Source organism: Schistosoma haematobium, chromosome ZW, assembly GCF_000699445.3.
Source record: "Schistosoma haematobium chromosome ZW, whole genome shotgun sequence".
Taxonomy (NCBI): Eukaryota; Metazoa; Platyhelminthes; class Trematoda; order Strigeidida; family Schistosomatidae; genus Schistosoma; species Schistosoma haematobium.
The window spans coordinates 84,715,592-84,734,418 of record NC_067195.1 but is presented as its reverse complement, the minus strand read 5'-3'; the positions used below and the strand labels follow the sequence as shown (position 1 = coordinate 84,734,418).

The 18,827-nt window shown below is 38.8% G+C and overlaps 1 protein-coding gene across 2 annotated transcripts; it reads left to right on the top strand.

Annotated features, from left to right (window-relative positions):
• The first annotated feature begins 576 nt into the window (after positions 1-576).
• Positions 577-18,093, top strand: SMAP2_1 (SPARC- modular calcium-binding protein 2). 2 transcript variants are annotated; one of them, XM_051212529.1, is made up of 9 exons: positions 577-887; positions 920-1,053; positions 1,089-1,271; positions 5,797-5,913; positions 6,250-6,459; positions 6,571-6,877; positions 14,848-14,957; positions 16,219-16,494; positions 17,322-18,093. In XM_051212529.1, the coding sequence occupies exons 1-9, from the start codon at positions 767-769 to the stop codon at positions 17,373-17,375; spliced, it is 1,512 nt and encodes a 503-aa protein (XP_051072712.1). In that variant the 5' UTR covers positions 577-766; the 3' UTR covers positions 17,376-18,093. The 2 variants fall into 2 exon arrangements, with proteins under 2 accessions (XP_051072712.1, XP_051072711.1); XM_051212528.1 differs by having other exon boundaries at positions 5,797-6,459; positions 14,848-18,093.
• Positions 18,094-18,827: the final 734 nt, after the last annotated feature.

Genomic DNA, 18,827 nt, shown 5'->3' with positions numbered 1-18,827 from the left:
CTGTGACAAAAGTGCCTTCCGAGCAAACCTTGCACTGGTAACGTTGAAGCGCATTTTTGGACAGTTTGACGGAAGAACTTTCCACACAATCTTCAATAGTTTCATCCGTCCCCATTTAGAGTACGGAAACATAGTACTCCCCCCCTCACTCCATAAGGACAAGGTCACTTTGGAGCGTATCCAACGGCGAGCCACGAAATCAGTTCGAGGACTCAAATCTAAGCCTTACGAAGAACGCCTCCGTTCACTAGACCTTTACCCCATTAGAATATAGGCGTCTTAGAGGTGATTTATTAATGGCTTATAGTATTCTTAACACTTCTGGACATCCTCTTAAACACCTACTTAAGCTTAGTTCGAATAACAACCTAAGGGGTAACACCCAGAAACTGGAAACACAACATAGCAAGACGGAATGTAGACACAATTTCTACTCCTTAAGAGTTGTCAAAAGCTGGAATTCGCTGCCAGCCGAGCTAGTCCAAGCGACCTCTCAGGAGTACTTCAAGAGGCAACTTGACCTATTCTTAAGGACCAAGAACAGCATCACATTATGATTTACCAATCTCTTTTCCTCTTTTATTGTTAACATACCTAGGTTCCTGCCTGGAGGATTTGGTGATCCCCTGCTACTAGACACGGAAGCCTGTTAAGCGAAAGCTTCTTCTATTCCGTCCACAACCATTTGAACCATTTGAACCATTTGAGGATTGAAGACTATTGGTGATTTCGAGGTCATAGATTGTGAGGGTTTTTCAATCTTGTGATGACAAGTAGTTCAAACAGACGGGATAATACTAAACTGCAAAATGAAAGACATCAGCTCATAATTCAGGAGTTACTTCGTGATGACGACAATAAGTACTGCGCAGATTGTGACGCGAAAGGTAAGTCATATATTATATCTTAGCAAGGTTAGGGCCACGTTGGGCTTCCTGGAATATTGGCATTTTCTTGTGCATAAGATGTGCAGGGATACATCGCAATCTGGGTGTTCATATATCCAAAGTTAAATCAGTTAACCTTGATACATGGACTCCTATGCAGTTGGCTGTAAGAGAAAGTTGAACAGTAATCATTCATTTTAGGTTATGAGGGAAATGGGTAATAGCAGAGCACGAGCTGTATATGAAGCAAATTTGCCTGATAATTTTAGAAGGCCACAGACAGATGCTGCGTTGGAGACGTTCATTCGAGCAAAGTATGAACAGAAACGGTACATAGCGCAAGAATATACCCCAAGTAAACCCGATGTGGAATCTTTAATGAAAGTAGGTCCAAATTAACATACTACGTTTGTCAGTGTTGTTCTGTCCCATAAATCACCCTTATGCGAACTCATCATTGTTGTTTGCTTTTAAATGTTAAGCAACTCTTGTCTAGACCTGGTTGGTTTTTATTCATTTTTTCCGGAAAAACTTTCTCGGTGGCTAAAGAATACATGTTAGAGTTTTCCAACTTATATTGTTCAGCAGTTCGTTCGCTCGACACAGTATTTTTGGTTCTACGGAAATCTTGAAATAGTTTGTGGCAGATATTAAATTCGATAAAATGTGATGTAAATGTAACAATAAAATTAATTACACCATATTACAGCAGACTTAGAAATTAGGACAGATGAAAAGAATATAGCTAATAAAGTTAAGGAAAAAACAGGAGATGAACTAACTGGAATGGTAGTTTATGCATGTTGCTACGCTAAAAGGAAACGAAATGATGAAAGCACCTGTCACTTCTACCAGTTTTAGAGGATATCACTCCGTTCCAATAACTACTCAGCAGGTTACCTCGAATTAGTGTTAGGAGATCGCAGCCTCTCCACAAATTTCTCGAGTGAATAACCCTTCTGAGATCAATATAATCTATTTACTAGTATTTACCATTTGACTTCGAAAGTCACTCACTATGCGCGTTAATAAATATGGGGTAAGTTGCTGTTCAGTGAACTTTCCATTTAGTTTACTTGTCTGGACCATAATTCTTCTGTATGTCAATTTCTTGAAGTAATTCATATAATTGGCTTCGGACGAATCTGTCAACAAATGCAAATAGTAGTGCCCGAGTAATATAATTGAGGTAGATGAAACGGAGTTACAATCTACGATCAGATGGCTAAGAGCGAATTGTTTTGGTTTCCCAAGTATCTCTAATAATAATCTTTTTGACTGCTAAAAATGTATGGCAAACACTGCATATGCTAGTTTTCTGAAGGAAACAATTTCCTCATCCCTGTTAATTTGACAGCATTAATCTGTCCTCGGACCTTAGGTTTGAGGCCTTCTAATCAACCTGCGTGGTACAATCTTAAGTAATGTGTTCCAGAAAATAAGGTCTTAGGGGTACGCCATAAAATATAACCCCAAAGACCACGTCGGAGTAATTGCTGTGGTCTGCACTAATATGCCAATCACCAATCGAAAGTTGATCCAAAAACTGTATTTTCGTCTCGAAGTGTCTTTATACTGAGCCGATGTCATATTTACAAATATAATAACATTCTCTAAATTTGTCATATTGGATTCTTACCAACACATCCTTGTCAAAATAATTTATGGCTCTGTAAATAATATGTAGAAGAATAGCGGGGCAGAGGAGCTTCCCCGGTACAAACACCTGTGTCATCATCTTGCTTCGTTTTGACCTTTCATGTATTGTGTCGAAATTGCCAGTCAGTCATAATTAGCGTAAGCCTTGGCACTAATGTGGGTTGGTCCAAGTTGTCATAACACATTAGTACAACGAGATGAAATCAGGATAACCTACTGGAAAACTACACCCAGTGCTAATGGAAAGATAATGTCTGTTCTTTCCAGTATCATACAATATTAACTACATTATAATCAACCAGTCGTGGCTGCCTCGACCACATAGTCACCATTCGTCAGGTTCTAGAACACAGGCATACTTATCGGCGTCCGACAGTGGTGGTCTTTCTTAACTTGAGAACAGCATTTGACCCCGTAGACCGCGAGATCCTGTGGCAGTGTCTGTCATTGAGAGGCTTGCTTCAGAAGTACATGAACCTTGTGAAGGCTCTTTACTAGAACACTACCAGTCGGGTCAGAGCTTATGGTGAACTGTCATCTACTTTTGAAACCTCAAGTGGTGTCCATCAAGGCTGTCCACTTTCTCCATTTTTGTTTAACTTCATCATAGACCTATTGATGAAAATAACATTCACGTCGACTGAATTCTCGGGTATTGACCTCCTTCCAGGAGGTCCACTTAGTGACTTAGAATACGCAGATGACATAGTCCTGTTTGGTGAAGACGCTAATAAAATGCAGGGTCTTTTGGTAGCACTAAGCAACAATGCCAGAATGTTTGGAATGTGCTTCTTTCCCTCTAAATGCAAGTTGTTGCTTCAGGACTGGTCTGCGTCAACACCTGAACTAAGGATAGGGAGTGAAGTAGTCGAACGCGTTGACAACTTCACTTATCTTGGAAGTCTGATCAGCTCTAATGGGTTGGTGTCTGACGAAATCTCAGCACGGATTCGAAAAGCTCGCCTGGCTTTTGCCAACTTACGTCACCTATGGCGAAGGCGAGATATCCGTCTATCAATAAAAGGACGAGTATACTGCGCGGCAGTCCGTTCTGTTTTAATTTACGGCTGCGAAACATGGACATTAAGAGTAGAAGACACTCGTAAGCTACTAGTATTTGACCACAGATGCCTTAGAAATATTGCTGGCGTCTGCTGGGATCACCGGGTAAGTAATAGTGAGGTTAGACGCAAGGTATTAGGGAATGATGGTAAATCAGTTGATGAGGTTGTGAATCTTCATCGACTGAGATGGTTGGGCCACGTGTTGTGTATGCCTGAACACCGGTTACCACGACGTGCAATGCCAACCGGTGTTCGGGATGGTTGGAAGAAAGTTAGGGGCGGCCAAACCAAAACGTGGCACCAGTGCTTGAAGCCACTAACTTCTAGTCTGAGCCATGCTGGTAGACGCAGACTACTTGGTTGGGGTTCTCCAAACCCTAATCTTCCCGATTACTGCTTATACTCTTGCTACCTCTACCACTACGGGATTTGAATCGACAACTGTATCTCTGTGCTAATGTGGTATGGCAACTCGAACTGATGTACGTACGTACGAAGTTCTACGTTGTTACTGACTGACTGACTTGGTTGGGGTCCGCGTGACTATCGTAACCAATGGTTGGAGACTCTTGGTGACATGGCTCAGAATCGATCACAATGGCGTCGGTGTATACACTCTCTATCTTCCCTTAAACTAAGAGATTAAAATTGCTTCATATCTTTCTTTCTACGAATTAATTATTTCTTCCTGTACTATATCCTTATTGCAATCTTTCTTTTATATATTACCACCTCTGAATTAACCACTTTTATGAATCCGGTGTTCATCTTGTTGTGTTAATGAGGTATGGCAACTTGGATTGATGCATATATGTGCCTGGTCCTACGTTGTAGCTGACTGACTGACTGACAGATTAACGAAAGACAAAGAGTGTATACACCAACACCATTATGATCGATTATCAGACATGTCAATCAGAGTCGCCAACCACTGGTTACGATAGTGTTCATCTTGTTATGCTAATGAGATATGGCAACTTGGACCGATAGATATATGTGCCTGGTCCTACGTTGTAGCTGACTGACTGACTGATAATCAACTAACAGTTCCTATTGACTATGAATATTAACAGGTAGACTTGGTTTCAACTGGACTTAGATCACTAGTTTAATTTCGTTAACCCCTCTTGTGTAGACCATCGAAAGGATCAACTTGCCTTTCCCCCTTGTACTCAATGATTTATTTATTTGAACACATAGATATTGGTACAAGGAGGCACCAAATACATATGCGCCACACAAATCTCATTCGATCTGTGTGAGGGCTGTGATACTGCCCGGGTGCCCAAACCGAAGCAGGTGGTTTTCTTATGGGGCCACTCCCCGAGCCTTCGACCTGAAGGTCTGATCCACAAAGCAGTGGAGCATCGTAAAGAGATGTAGTCCCATGGAAGCCGGTGACCAACAATTGGTTCATACGTCATTTGTTCCCGCAGGATATTGGAGCCCATGTGCACCATTGGTTTGGAATCCGGTTAAAGCGCCGGACATTCGCTTTTCGTCCTTTCATTTTCGTAAACAACAGTAATGCCACAAGAAGGCAGTGAGTAGGACTTCCCTGGCAGAGGCTATATACGCGTGGCCATGTGAGAGCATTTCGAGAGGGAGAGCGAACTCTTCCCACTCTCGGCCGTACCAGGGCATTTGGGGGCCTACTCAATGAAGTCTTACCACAAACGAAAAACCTTTATAAAACATTTGTCAAATACTCATGTTTTTATGCTAACTACCGTTCATACCCATGTGTAGTAGTTTTATAGTAAAAGACTACTACGATGTTGATCGCACACTGAGTTGTCGAGATGCGATTGACCCTCATCAAGATACATAAGATTAGTGGAAATAGCGTAAATAGGCGTCCATAATCAACATTCATTCGAATAGGCTCAATTTATGTCACCATGATTCTATTTAGCGAATGTCTGGTGATGTATTATGTTTTTCAACGGAGTTTTTAGATGTTACCATAAAATCTCGATTAGGAGGTCAGAATAACGGATTCTCGGAATATATCTAGAATGAAATAGGTGGGCATTACACCACCTTTACCTTTACTTGAATTTCACTTACGTAGAGGACTTTTCAGAATATTTTGTCGATAAATATATTTTATATAGAGCTTATAAAGTTTTCTGCCTGTTATTATTATGAGCTTACATCAGTTACATTTTTGATTGTTCGGTTAGGAATTGCAACGTCTTGAATTGTCTCAAAAGAAAAAATCGCCTACTGTGAGCTTGGGTGCTCATTTACAACAGCCTACCAGCAGAACGCATCGTCCATCTAAGGAGCTACCAGTAACAGTAAGCTGATTATTTTATTATGGTACTCCCGCTAAAGTAAGAGTCTTTTACTGAGTTGCTTTGTATGGTACACGTTTTTGGTCTCGTGTTGTACCAAATGTTCTGTGTTATGGATAAAATAAAATGTTTTGTTTAATTTTCGTAGCGTTTGACAAATATAACTACCCATTTTATAGGCTTATTCTGTTTTTCATTTACTCTGATTCTGTTGTAATTATTCTGTGTATCAGTCCTTGAGTATATCAATTATTTTATCCTATTAACTCATATGTCTCGCTTCTTTAGTATGCTTACTGGCTTGCTCTCATTTTGCGTCATGGATTTTCTCTTTTCAAGTCATCTGAAACAGATAATGTTAACAGGACAAACAACGATTTTGACCTTCTGGGGCTTGACAGTGCTTCTAGTCCAGAAAATAAAAATAATCTATTTGATCACGGTGGTTTTAGTCAAGCAACTTTTGGAAATCAACAAAAACAGTCAACTGCTGGACAACAACCAGTCAGCTCACTAGTAGATACGACCCAACATATACAAAAACCTAAAGTAAGTATTTCGTATAAATATCATTGTTTTATTAAGAAAAATCGAAATGCAGCTAGATAAATAATCACTGTTTGTACGCTATATCACACATGTTCACAATTTTTTATGCAGGATACTGCATCTAGCTTGACATCTGATCTTCTGGGTTTGGACTTTGGATGCACTAACTTGGTCGGTGAAAAGACTACAAATGTAGCTAATGATGGACAAGTGTCTTCAGGATCCACGTCAAAGATAACCAAAGATTCAATCTTGGCTTTGTATCAGCAAAGCGCACCACAGTCAAGTAGTTTGAATTCCGCATTGTATCCAGGAACTATGGGACAGTTCTCAACTTCTAACTTTTCAGGAAATCAGTACTTTGGATGTAATCCTCCACTTGATAATTCTACGCATAACAAAAATATAAACAATTCGGGTACGTTTTAATTATTGTACAAATCAGTGTACAAAAGCGATTTTAAAATCTAAAAGTTGATTCTGTTGAATAACGATTATTTTCACCAATCATATTCATTATTATGTTCCTTGTTTAACATTATTTTCAGTGCTATTAGTTCATACAACATCTACTTATGAATTAATTCATCATTCTTTTAACTCACGTATTATAACTAAGCTCCTTTCATTATTGTTTAGTTTAGTTAGGTAAAACATTTATATATGGATGTTATCTCTATATTCTCACTAGGTATCATTTTCGTCTTTAGTGTCCTCCAGTAACGTCATTGTATGATTTTCGATACAATATATATGAAGCTTAATGTGACCTGATTAAGCTTGTGATGTATTATGTCATTTTGAATATTCATTTGATTTTTAGCGTTATTATTTATTATTATTTGAACACATAAACATTGGTACAAGGGTGCTTCAAATACATATGCGCCACACAATAACAATGAGGCCAGCAGCAGTTATCATTGGTTCGTGTGAGGTCTGGGATACTGCCTGGGTGCCCAAGCCGAAGCAAGCGGTTTTCTTAGGGAGTCACATCCCGAGCCTTTGACTTGAAGGTCTAATCCACAAGGCAGTGGAGCAACGTAAGGAGATGCAATCCCATAGTAGCCGGTGACCAACCATAGTTCCATAGGTATTTTGCTCCCTCAGGATCCTACAGTCCATGTGCACAATTGGTTTGGACTCAGGGTTTTCCAACCCTTCTAGGGGGATCCTCCATATCCACCAACCCGATTAAGGCGCCGGACGTTCGCTTTTCGTTCTCACAATTTCGTAAACAACATTTCAGTTTCATTCTTTTATATAGTTGGTATTTCCTTTATCTTTGTTGTTGTTGTTTGTGCCTCGATTTTCGTTTTATGGGTTTTTAAGTTATATTTATTTTAAATTTTTATGGTAGTTTAGTCATTGTGACTTTTCCTTTTGAATCAGGGTTAATCGTTTATCCGTCTCTTAGGTAGTTATCACTAATCACTACAGCATTTTGTTACTATGTTGAGTTCCTATATGCGTATGTCTCCAAACGTGGCATCAGTGCTTGAAGTCACTAACTTCTAATCTGAACCATGTTTGTAGATGAAGACTACTTGGTTGGGATCCGCACGACTATCGTAACCAGTGGTTGGCGACTCTGATTGACATGTCTGATAATCGATCATAATGGTGTTGGTGTATACACTCTTTGTCTTTCGTTAATCTGTCAGTCAGTCAGTCAGCTACAACGTAGGACCAGGCACATATATGCATCAATCCAAGTTGCCATACCTCATTAACACAACAAGATGAACACCGGATTCATAAAAGTGGTTAATTCAGAGGTGGTAATATATAAAAGAAAGATTGCAATAAGGATATAGTACAGGAAGAAATAATTAATTCGTAGAAAGAAAGATATGAAGCAATTTTAATCTCTTAGTTTAAGGGAAGATAGAGAGTGTATACACCGACGCCATTGTGATCGATTCTGAGCCATGTCACCAAGAGTCTCCAACCATTGGTTACGATAGTCACGCGGACCCCAACCAAGTCAGTCAGTCAGTAACAACGTAGAACTTCGTACGTACGTACATCAGTTCGAGTTGCCATACCACATTAGCACAGAGATACAGTTGTCGATTCAAATCCCGTAGTGGTAGAGGTAGCAAGAGTATAAGCAGTAATCGGGAAGATTAGGGTTTGGAGAACCCCAACCAAGTAGTCTGCGTCTACCAGCATGGCTCAGACTAGAAGTTAGTGGCTTCAAGCACTGGTGCCACGTTTTGGTTTGGCCGCCCCTAACTTTCTTCCAACCATCCCGAACACCGGTTGGCATTGCACGTCGTGGTAACCGGTGTTCAGGCATACACAACACGTGGCCCAACCATCTCAGTCGATGAAGATTCACAACCTCATCAACTGATTTACCATCATTCCCTAATACCTTGCGTCTAACCTCACTATTACTTACCCGGTGATCCCAGCAGACGCCAGCAATATTTCTAAGGCATCTGTGGTCAAATACTAGTAGCTTACGAGTGTCTTCTACTCTTAATGTCCATGTTTCGCAGCCGTAAATTAAAACAGAACGGACTGCCGCGCAGTATACTCGTCCTTTTATTGATAGACGGATATCTCGCCTTCGCCATAGGTGACGTAAGTTGGCAAAAGCCAGGCGAGCTTTTCGAATCCGTGCTGAGATTTCGTCAGACACCAACCCATTAGAGCTGATCAGACTTCCAAGATAAGTGAAGTTGTCAACGCGTTCGACTACTTCACTCCCTATCCTTAGTTCAGGTGTTGACGCAGACCAGTCCTGAAGCAACAACTTGCATTTAGAGGGAAAGAAGCACATTCCAAACATTCTGGCATTGTTGCTTAGTGCTACCAAAAGACCCTGCATTTTATTAGCGTCTTCACCAAACAGGACTATGTCATCTGCGTATTCTAAGTCACTAAGTGGACCTCCTGGAAGGAGGTCAATACCCGAGAATTCAGTCGACGTGAATGTTATTTTCATCAATAGGTCTATGATGAAGTTAAACAAAAATGGAGAAAGTGGACAGCCTTGATGGACACCACTTGAGGTTTCAAAAGTAGATGACAGTTCACCATAAGCTCTGACCCGACTGGTAGTGTTCTAGTAAAGAGCCTTCACAAGGTTCATGTACTTCTGAAGCAAGCCTCTCAATGACAGACACTGCCACAGGATCTCGCGGTCTACGGGGTCAAATGCTGTTCTCAAGTTAAGAAAGACCACCACTGTCGGACGCCGATAAGTATGCCTGTGTTCTAGAACCTGACGAATGGTGACTATGTGGTCGATGCAGCCACAACCAGGTCTGAAGCCAGCTTGATTCTCTCGTGTTTGTAGTTCACGAGTCTTAGTTGGGCGTCTGATAATTATCGAGTCTAGTATTTTAGATATATTAGTTAAACTAATTCCTCTATGGTTGTCACAGAATGATTTCAACCCTCTTTTATATATTGAGACGATAAGTGATTGTGACCAGTCAGATGGAATAACGTCTAACTCCCAGATCTTAGCTAAAATATTAGTCAATCTAATCGCTAAAATTGAACCACTATCCTTAAAGACCTCTGGAGTCAATCCATCTGGATCAACTGCCCTTCCTCGTTTCAGATTAAGTATAGCCTTTTGAACTTCTGCTAGAGTTGTCGGACCCACTTCAATGTTCCATTCACACTGTCTGGGAATGGAGGGTAGTTGTAGAGTAGCTAAAGGCCAACTGAATTGTTCTCTGAAATGTTCCGCCCATCGTTCTAAACGTCTGGACTGGGAGCAGATGAGAGTATCGTCTTTTTCCGATTTAATCTCACTTACACTTGACTTATTAATTCCAGTTTATTTTATTAGTCTGTAGAGCTGTCTTGTGTTCCCTATAGCCGCCGCCTTTTCCATCTCTTTTGCTTTCGTTGCCCACCAGTGCTCATGGTCTTTCCTTAGACTTTTGCTTAACCTAGATCTGATTTGTTGTCGCTCTTCATCGTGTTCAGAGCCTGATGGGATGAGTTTACGAGAATCCATCAGTGCAATAGACCCAGAGGAAATCCATTGGTTCTTTGTAACCCTGTGGTTTAAATCATTGATAGATGTCACTGCTGTTTCCACAGCTGTTTGTATAGCTTTCCAAGCAACATCAGGGTCAACCTCGTTTTCAGAACTACCTAATTGTGACCTCAGTTGTTCCTGGAACCTACTTTTGGTTTTCTCGCTACTCAATTCAGTTCTAATGGGTCTTTTTAATGTGGCTTTTTTGCCTCCAGTGAGGCGCAAGCAGATGCGTGCTCGTATTAGGGCGTGGTCGGAGTCCAAGCAGGTACTCCAGAATGAGCGACAATCTTCTACCAACCCTGTCCAACGATGACTGATGGCAATATGGTCTATTTGAGTCCATCGTTGGTTTGGTGTAGGGGGTCGTCATGTTAGACGATGTCTCTCCTTATGCTTAAAATTTGTGTTTGCTAAAAGTAAACGATTGTCTGAGCATAGTTGCAGCAGACGATCACCATTATCTGTTCGCTGAGCCGGAATACTAAAATACCCACATAAATGCCTTTCTGTTTGGTTTAAACTACCTATCTGGGCATTAAAGTCACCTGCTACGAGTACTATGTCTGGACGTTTAGCTTTCTGAAGAAGTTCTTATAGCTTTCTGTAAAATTCATCTTTCACTTCATCTGAGCTGCAGTCGGTGGGAGCGTAGGCAGAAACGACAAAAAGGCAACGACGTGTGTCCCTATCCTTCCGAGTTCTTACGGAGCCGTTTAGCCGAACAGCACATAAACGACTGTTAACGGGGATCCACTCTAACAGTGTTTGTTCCGCCCTCATGCTTAGTGCTATCCCTACTCCTGCCAGTCCACGAGAGCTGGCCATCGGGTCACCAGATACACGGAGGGTGTATCTCGTCGGGTCTCCGTTTTGCCGAGGTGAGGTCAAGTGAATGACCACACTGAAATCCTGTATGCGTGTTTCGGAGACACAGCATACATCAGTGGTACGAGATTCTAGGGTTCTAGCCAAGGAAGCCAGCTGACCGGTTTGACTTAGAGTGCTTACGTTGAAGGCTCCAATGTGTAGTTTGGAGCGAGGTTTCAGTAGACCTGGGACAGTGTTTTGCGCACTAGAATCGTTGGCTATGGTGACACTTGAGGAGGAAGCCGAAGGAGGAAGTTTAGGGTTGAAAGTCGATGTAGGAGGAATAATAGGGATTGAAGAGGGAGGTTGATTATGAATACAGTAGTCTTGAGTGCTGTTAGAGGTATGAGGGTGGTTATCACTTCCCGGTTGCCCACACCGTGGAAGGGTTGTTCTGGAGGTACCTGAAAAGGAAATCGGATTAGAGGTGGTCTTAGTGACCTGGGAGCGTGACCGCAGTGCCCAAGGGACAACTGCTTGAGGTCGGTCACACACGACCTTTTTATGGGTAATTTTTGTGTTAGCTCCGTACTTTTTGGAACCTTACCGCCGGAGACGGGTATCCGTGGGATAAGGCGAGGTGTGCATTTTCAGGGTCGACCTTTTCTAACCCCACCCCTCCTTGTGAAAAGGCAGCATCGTTGTCATGCTGGTTGTCTGAAGGAAACACCTTACTGCTGTCACACCTCTGTACAGTCAGCAGTACGACTTCGCCTTCGGACCTTGGGTTTGTTGCTTTTAGTCTTACCGCTCATCAACCGACCTGTCTGACATGGTAGGACCTTGAGGAATAGTTGTTCCAGCCAGTATAGCTCGGTTGCTTCATCACGATAGGCAAGCCCGACCACCACGTCAAGGTAGCAACAACGGTCGGGTCGTTAATCTATGAGATTAAAATCGCTTCATATCTTTCTTTCTACGTACTGAATCTTACTCCCTGTCCTGTATCCTTATATGCCATCCTTCTTTTATGTATTACCACCATTGAATTAACTACTATAAATCCGGTGTTCATCCTGTTATGCTAATGAGATATGGCAACTTGGACCGATGGATATATGTGCCTGGTCCTACATTGTAGTTGACTGGCTAACCGTTTTACTCTTACAAAGGTTGTCTATAAGCTATAAATTTTTAAATTAGTAGTTTTTACATTATGTGATAAATAATATGTTACTTTATAGATGGTTTACTAGATCATGTACTAAGTAACTTATGTTTTCGTGATTGTAGGCATATTTTCATTCTAATCCATAAATGATTGTATTTTAGCAGACTTATGTTTCCCAAATGAAAGCTCATGCTGTAAATCACTTTTAACGCAACTGTTATATGGTATATTTTTCCTTATTACGAGAATATAAATCCCAGGCCTGCAAATATTTGTAAATGCAAACAAGTGGGTCCTTCAAATCATTACTTGGTATTGATCCAGACTACCAGGTCGAGGTCCACACGATTGTCGTAACCAATTGTTGGAGCTTTGAGTGATATGGGTTAGAGTCATTCGTAATAGCGTATGATCATCCACACTTGTTCTCTGGAACCTTTCTGTGGGCTGACGTGTCACTACTTAAACCGATTCACAAATGTTCCATCTTCTACGTTGCTTATGACTAACTGACTGACCTACATGACACAAAGTGTGATGAAATGTAATCAGGTTTACAGTTTAATATCGAAAATTTACAGTTCTTTGTACTGGTAAAAGAAAACTCCTGGTGTAATTATAATAATTAGAAGATTGCTAGTTTCTTACTTAATTAAGAATGGCCACTTATGATATTACTTAATTTGTTTAGTACACTTATTTTATCTTGTAAAGAAATCTCAAACAATTATTTATATGTTTCTGTACGAACATGAACTAGCAGAGTAGAAATTTTCTGAAATTTGCTCTCACGTAAATGTGAAACTCATCTATAAGTAATTGATTATTGTTATATGCAGTGGTATTACTTATTATTTGTAAATAAAAGGAAATGTGTGGTTGAGACTTAAAGACAACATTATAGTGAACTAATGCCATGTCTTGGTTTTGGCGCCCCTAGTTTTCTTCCAAACTATTTCTGCGCTACCAAACATCTTGTCGATGTATTTGGTATGCATAGCACAGGTCGTAACCACCTCAATTAATGAGGATTTACGATGTTATCGACCAGTTTGTCTATCTTTACCGAGTACCATCTGCAACATCGCTCACTCAGTCGTCCTACTAAACCTGAGCAATCCTTGGAAGACACCTATGACCAAAGAACTTCAGCATACGCATATGTTCTACTTTCAAGGACCATGCTGCGCAATCATAAAGTATAACAGAGCGAACTGCTGTACAGTACACACTTTCTTTGGTTGATAGACGAACATTTTGTGCACCCCTCAAGCGAAGCAAGTTGGCAAACACTAGCCGAGCTTTCTGAATCGATGTCGAGATTTCGTCAGGCATAACCCATCAGGACTGATGACACCCAGAGTAAGTGAAGTGGTCAATAAAGCCAACCACTTCACTCCATAACATCACTTCGAGCATTGATGCAGATCAGTCTTGAGGTGACATTTTGTGTTTAGAGAGCTAGAAGCACTCCGAACATCCTTGCATTATGTTATGACCTTGGATCGCTTTTACCCCGTGATACTTGTTATGACTTGACCTTGGTCTGTGTAGTCTAAACTATGACCTTGACGCGTTAGGCTGAGTGGCTTAACCTTGAGTCTAATACGCGTGAGTTCGATCGGGGTAGAGAGAACTATTCTAAATCCTGATTGGTTGGCAAGCACGCGAGTGAAAGAAGACAAGACAGTTGGAACACTAAACTCTGGATTCTCTGAATTCGGATTACTACAAACATGTACATGAATAAATAAGTGCATATCTTGACCACGACGTACGATAATTTGGAAAAATACAGTTATGCCCGAAACAGGGAATTAGGGTAGAAAATATAGTGCAAAATATAATGTTTAAATTACAATATTTTTGGGACAAAAAAGGGTATGCTAGTGAATGATACATAGAACGAAAGCTCGTGTTATGTAGAATAAGATAGGGACAAAAATAAATATAAGTGTTTTACAGGGTTTGAATGAAATGCAATAACGTCCCAAGAAAATAGCTTTCGTAATTGTCTGGGCTTCTTAATTCCCCGTTCATAACACATTACTGCTCAAGGAGGTCAGGAGACTGCATTTTGTTAGCATCTGTGTTAATTGTAGTTTAGCTACTTTTGGTAAGAAAAATTATTCTTCCTCATGTGTAATAGGCTTAATCATGCCCAAAAATCAAGTTTTTCACGAAGCGTGAGAAGTTGACTAGTATGCATCCAATTCCATTATGGTTTCTTTTCTGTAACTATGGTAACTATTATGTTTAGCTTATTTTCCTAATATTATGATTATTCGGTTGGTAGGTTATTTCTCGTCTGTGCATTTATAAGCCATGTGTGTATTTGTTGTTGATTCCTCCATTTGTGATAATTTAAGTGAATGAGAAATCTTATCGTCTTTTTAAGGTAATGGGGAAACGAAAGAGCCACATTTTCCTCCCAATCAATTTTTATCATACGGTTTGGGCATAAATCCAGCTGGAACTAATAATTTGAATGGATCATTGCAATTTATTGTGAGTAAATTATGCATTGTAAGCTTTTCTTTTTACCATAGTTTTAATTTTTAAAAGGGATCCAGTTAATATGTTTCATGTATGTTATGTTCTCAAGTACGTTTATGGTTTAGTTTAGTATTGATAATTTTAAATTAAGCTATTTGTATATTTTTATACTAAGGATAACTGAAAATGTAACCGAGTATAGTTGCTTGCATTGTTGATCTTCCTGGTACTTAGGTTTAAATTTAGTCAAAACTCCGAACATGAGAAATACATCAAATATTGTTTTAGGTATTCTAGTGTAGTAGAGTGTACTGTTCGTCCTACAAACTTATCACTAATCCTTCGAAATTTTGAGCAATCATTTAGTACATGTTTAAAAGTAAAGTTCATAAGGTTAAGCATTTTTAAAAGATATGCTCTTGTTGACAGTGCGCCGTACCAGTAAAATATTGAGTTGGTAACTCCTCATTTAAACTGCTTTATATATTGCACAAACTTTCAATTAATGAGGTGTGAAAGTTATCTTTCGGTATCAGCTTGTGGTAAACTTCAAACAGACAGGCATCATCAGTATATTTCCTGGCATAAATGTGCGTTAGCACAAGTTGCCTTGAAAGATTAGTAAGACCAATGAAAATAGCAAAATAGATCGAAAGAGGTGTAATGGTAATGGTAGTAGTGATAAAAGGAGAACTGAACCTTGTGAATATGGCTTGAGAAGACAGAGTGGAAGAGTATGTATTTAGGAATCCTGGAATCCAAGATTGATAAGAAGAAAAGATTTGCATCTTTGTGAATGATTCTGAACTTTATCACCCAGTATCTCTAACAATTATTTATAATCTCTAGGACCCCAATCAAGTTTGTATCTACCAACATATCTGTCAGTGACTTCCTGAACTAATGCCACGTTTTGGTTTGATCCTTAAACTTCATATATCCGTAATTGATTTCATGTATGTCGTTCAGCCTTGTACAACAAGGATAACTCATTTTAAAAATAACAATTTAATATAATGCTACTCAGCTGCTAAGTTTGTGATCATATTTTCGGAATTAAACTCCAATTTTGTGTCCTCCTACTCGATCGATGATCGATGATTCAAACTTGCAACATGAATTGTTGAATGCCTACCATTTTAATCACTAAGCAACTAAATGTTGCTCATAACAACACAGTTTATGTTCTGAGATTTCCCCATGTTACACATTTGACTTGTGGCTTTTCATATTGTAATTAATTGTTTTTCTCTTTCTGTTTTGAATTTGCAAGCCTCCGTCACCTAATTTCGCTGTCTGGCCTGAAAATAATACCTCCGCATGCTCATCTATTGCAATACAACCGAATCAGAACATTGTTCGTCCGAATCAGTCGTTTGCTTTCAGTAATACCTTAAACTCCAACCGTAATAATCCATGCACGAACACTTTATCTCAGTTATGGAATATGAACATGAATCAAACATTACCAAATCAAACGTTTGGGAATTTCGTTTCTCACTCAGCAAATAACAACGTGGCACCAAACAATGAAATGTATTTATCTCAGGTAACGTATGATGTGTTTATGTTTTTTTAAATGTTAGAACACATTCAGTATAGTTTTCATCATAAACTGAAATCAACTGGAAAGCCATGAAAAAATAATATGAAGTAGAAATCTATTTTATCGTAGTTCAGATCCCATCAACGACGCGAACTGGCGAGTTCACTAAGGATCGAACTCATTGCCTTTAGGTTTTAATAATAGCTGTAGACCACTAAATCGAAGCCCAGTAATGACATTTCCAACTTCAGTTATTTTACGATACAGATATTGTTCTTATCGTGAGTCCTTAAAGTCTTTCGTCGTATTCCTCATTGGTGTACATTAACAAGAAGTTACAAAGTATAACGACATTGCCGTATAGTGCTTTGCCGTCCTCGTCAATGGTCAACCAGATAAATTCAGTTAGTGGCAAAAACAAGGCTTTTAAGTTTTATACATACCATTGAAGTCTTGTATTTTTCTTAGCCATGTGTAATTTTTTTCACAAAAGTTTAAATTGTCTATTTATTTTACCTCAATGTACTTAAATTAAAATTTCTCAATATTGTTAGTAGTTTCAAAACTTTGTTGTCGACTTTTGATTCATTACATAATATGTGACCTCCCACTTATTAATATTTGTCATTTTTTGGGGCTATACAAAGATCATACAGGGTCACTGATTCCCTCCCTAACTTTGTCTCCCTTCATATGTTAACAGGTTTCGTTTTTTAGCGTAAATTCCTAACGCTCGATTGCTACGCTAACTTTGCTAAATAAAATCCGATTTCTACCAATCTTAAAAGTTCATTGACAATACATGATATATTTATTCGTCTCAATTTCAGGTTAAAAGTCAGTTAACTTCATTATATCTTGGCAAAAGTCCACTGAATCCATAAAATTTGTCAGCTAACTGTCTGATAGTTTGGATGAATTTAACTGTCGTCAAACGTGCATATCTTATAGAAAATACAAACAAATTATCATGTCACCTTATACATTTCGTTGTTCCCATAGATCAACTGTGATATATTTAAAAATGAATAATCAAATGTTTGACATTATAATTCATGTTAAATTTTTCTACCATATAAATTCAAATCTTTTATTTTATCGGGACAGCATTTTAATCCCAGTAGTCCGTTTTAAATGTATGTAAAAAATGTTTGTATTTGTAGCGTCTTTTCTCTTCACTTACCCACAATCTCACAAATATTGTTTTTCTATTACACTGATACGAATCAATTGTCGTTGATATAGTTTTTTTCTTGTTTTGCTTAAGTAATGATTCAAATTGGTATATATATATATATATATATATATATATATATATATATATATATATATATATATATATATATATGATTTTTGACCTTGATTTCCTCGTAACCAATATAAACAAGTTGATGATTTGGCAGATATTTCTTTCATCTATCTTGTTCTTACTACACACTCTCTTTTTCTGTTCACTTTAATGACAAGCAATAGGTTTTTGTTGTAATGACCCATTTATAGGTAAAGTTTAATCTATTCTCTTTATTTCCCTACACAATGTTTTAATTAATTACTATTTGTCGATTGGACTATTTTAAATAAGTTTTTGTTTTGAAAAAAAACTTCTTAAAAATATTTTCTTTTATCATATAAAGTTTTTGTTTATTCCGCTGTTTCAAAAGAATGAAGATGAAAACGATGGAAATTTAAATAATCTCGTGCACAGAATATGAAATAGTTGATAAATCACAAAAAACGATTCACTTTCATTCACAGGGAACATCTGCATCCTCTTACACTTGAGATTGGTCAAAACTAAAGAAAAAGTGTTAGTATTTTATACTAATATTCGTCAGCCAGTCAGCTACAACGTAGGACCAGTCATATATATCCATCGGTCCAAGTTGCCATACCTCATTAACACAACAAGATGAACACCGGATTCATAAAAGTGGTGAATTCAGAGGTGGTAATATATAAAAGAAAGATTGCAATAAGGATATAGTACAGGAAGAAATAATTAATTCGTAGAAAGAAAGATATGAAGCAATTTTAATCTCTTAGTTTAAGGGAAGATGGAGAGTGTATACACCGACGCCATTGTGATCGATTCTGAGCCATGTCAATAAGAGTCTCCAACCATTGGTTACGGTAGTCAAGATTAGAACGAATAGTTTGACAAAAATTGGGCGCCGAGTATACAGAAGTCATTATATGTGTGAAAATTATATTTGAAATAATCCGAGCGATTAAAATTTAAATAATTCCAACGTTTCGTCCAGCAAACTTGTCTGGACTTCTTCACGGTAATAATCAAAATCACTAAAGAAATGTAAATAGTGTTTACTAATTAAATC

What these genes read in the sequence shown, in the direction of transcription:
- SMAP2_1 (XM_051212529.1), top strand. Translation starts at nt 767, where the DNA reads ATGACAAGTAGTTCAAACAGACGGGATAATACTAAACTGCAAAATGAA. An exon ending in GGACTCCTATGCAGTTGGCT is followed by an intron (nt 1,054 to 1,088) that starts GTAAGAGAAAGT and finishes CATTCATTTTAG; the next exon opens with GTTATGAGGGAAATGGGTAA. An exon ending in CTAAGGAGCTACCAGTAACA is followed by an intron (nt 5,914 to 6,249) that starts GTAAGCTGATTA and finishes TCTCTTTTCAAG; the next exon opens with TCATCTGAAACAGATAATGT.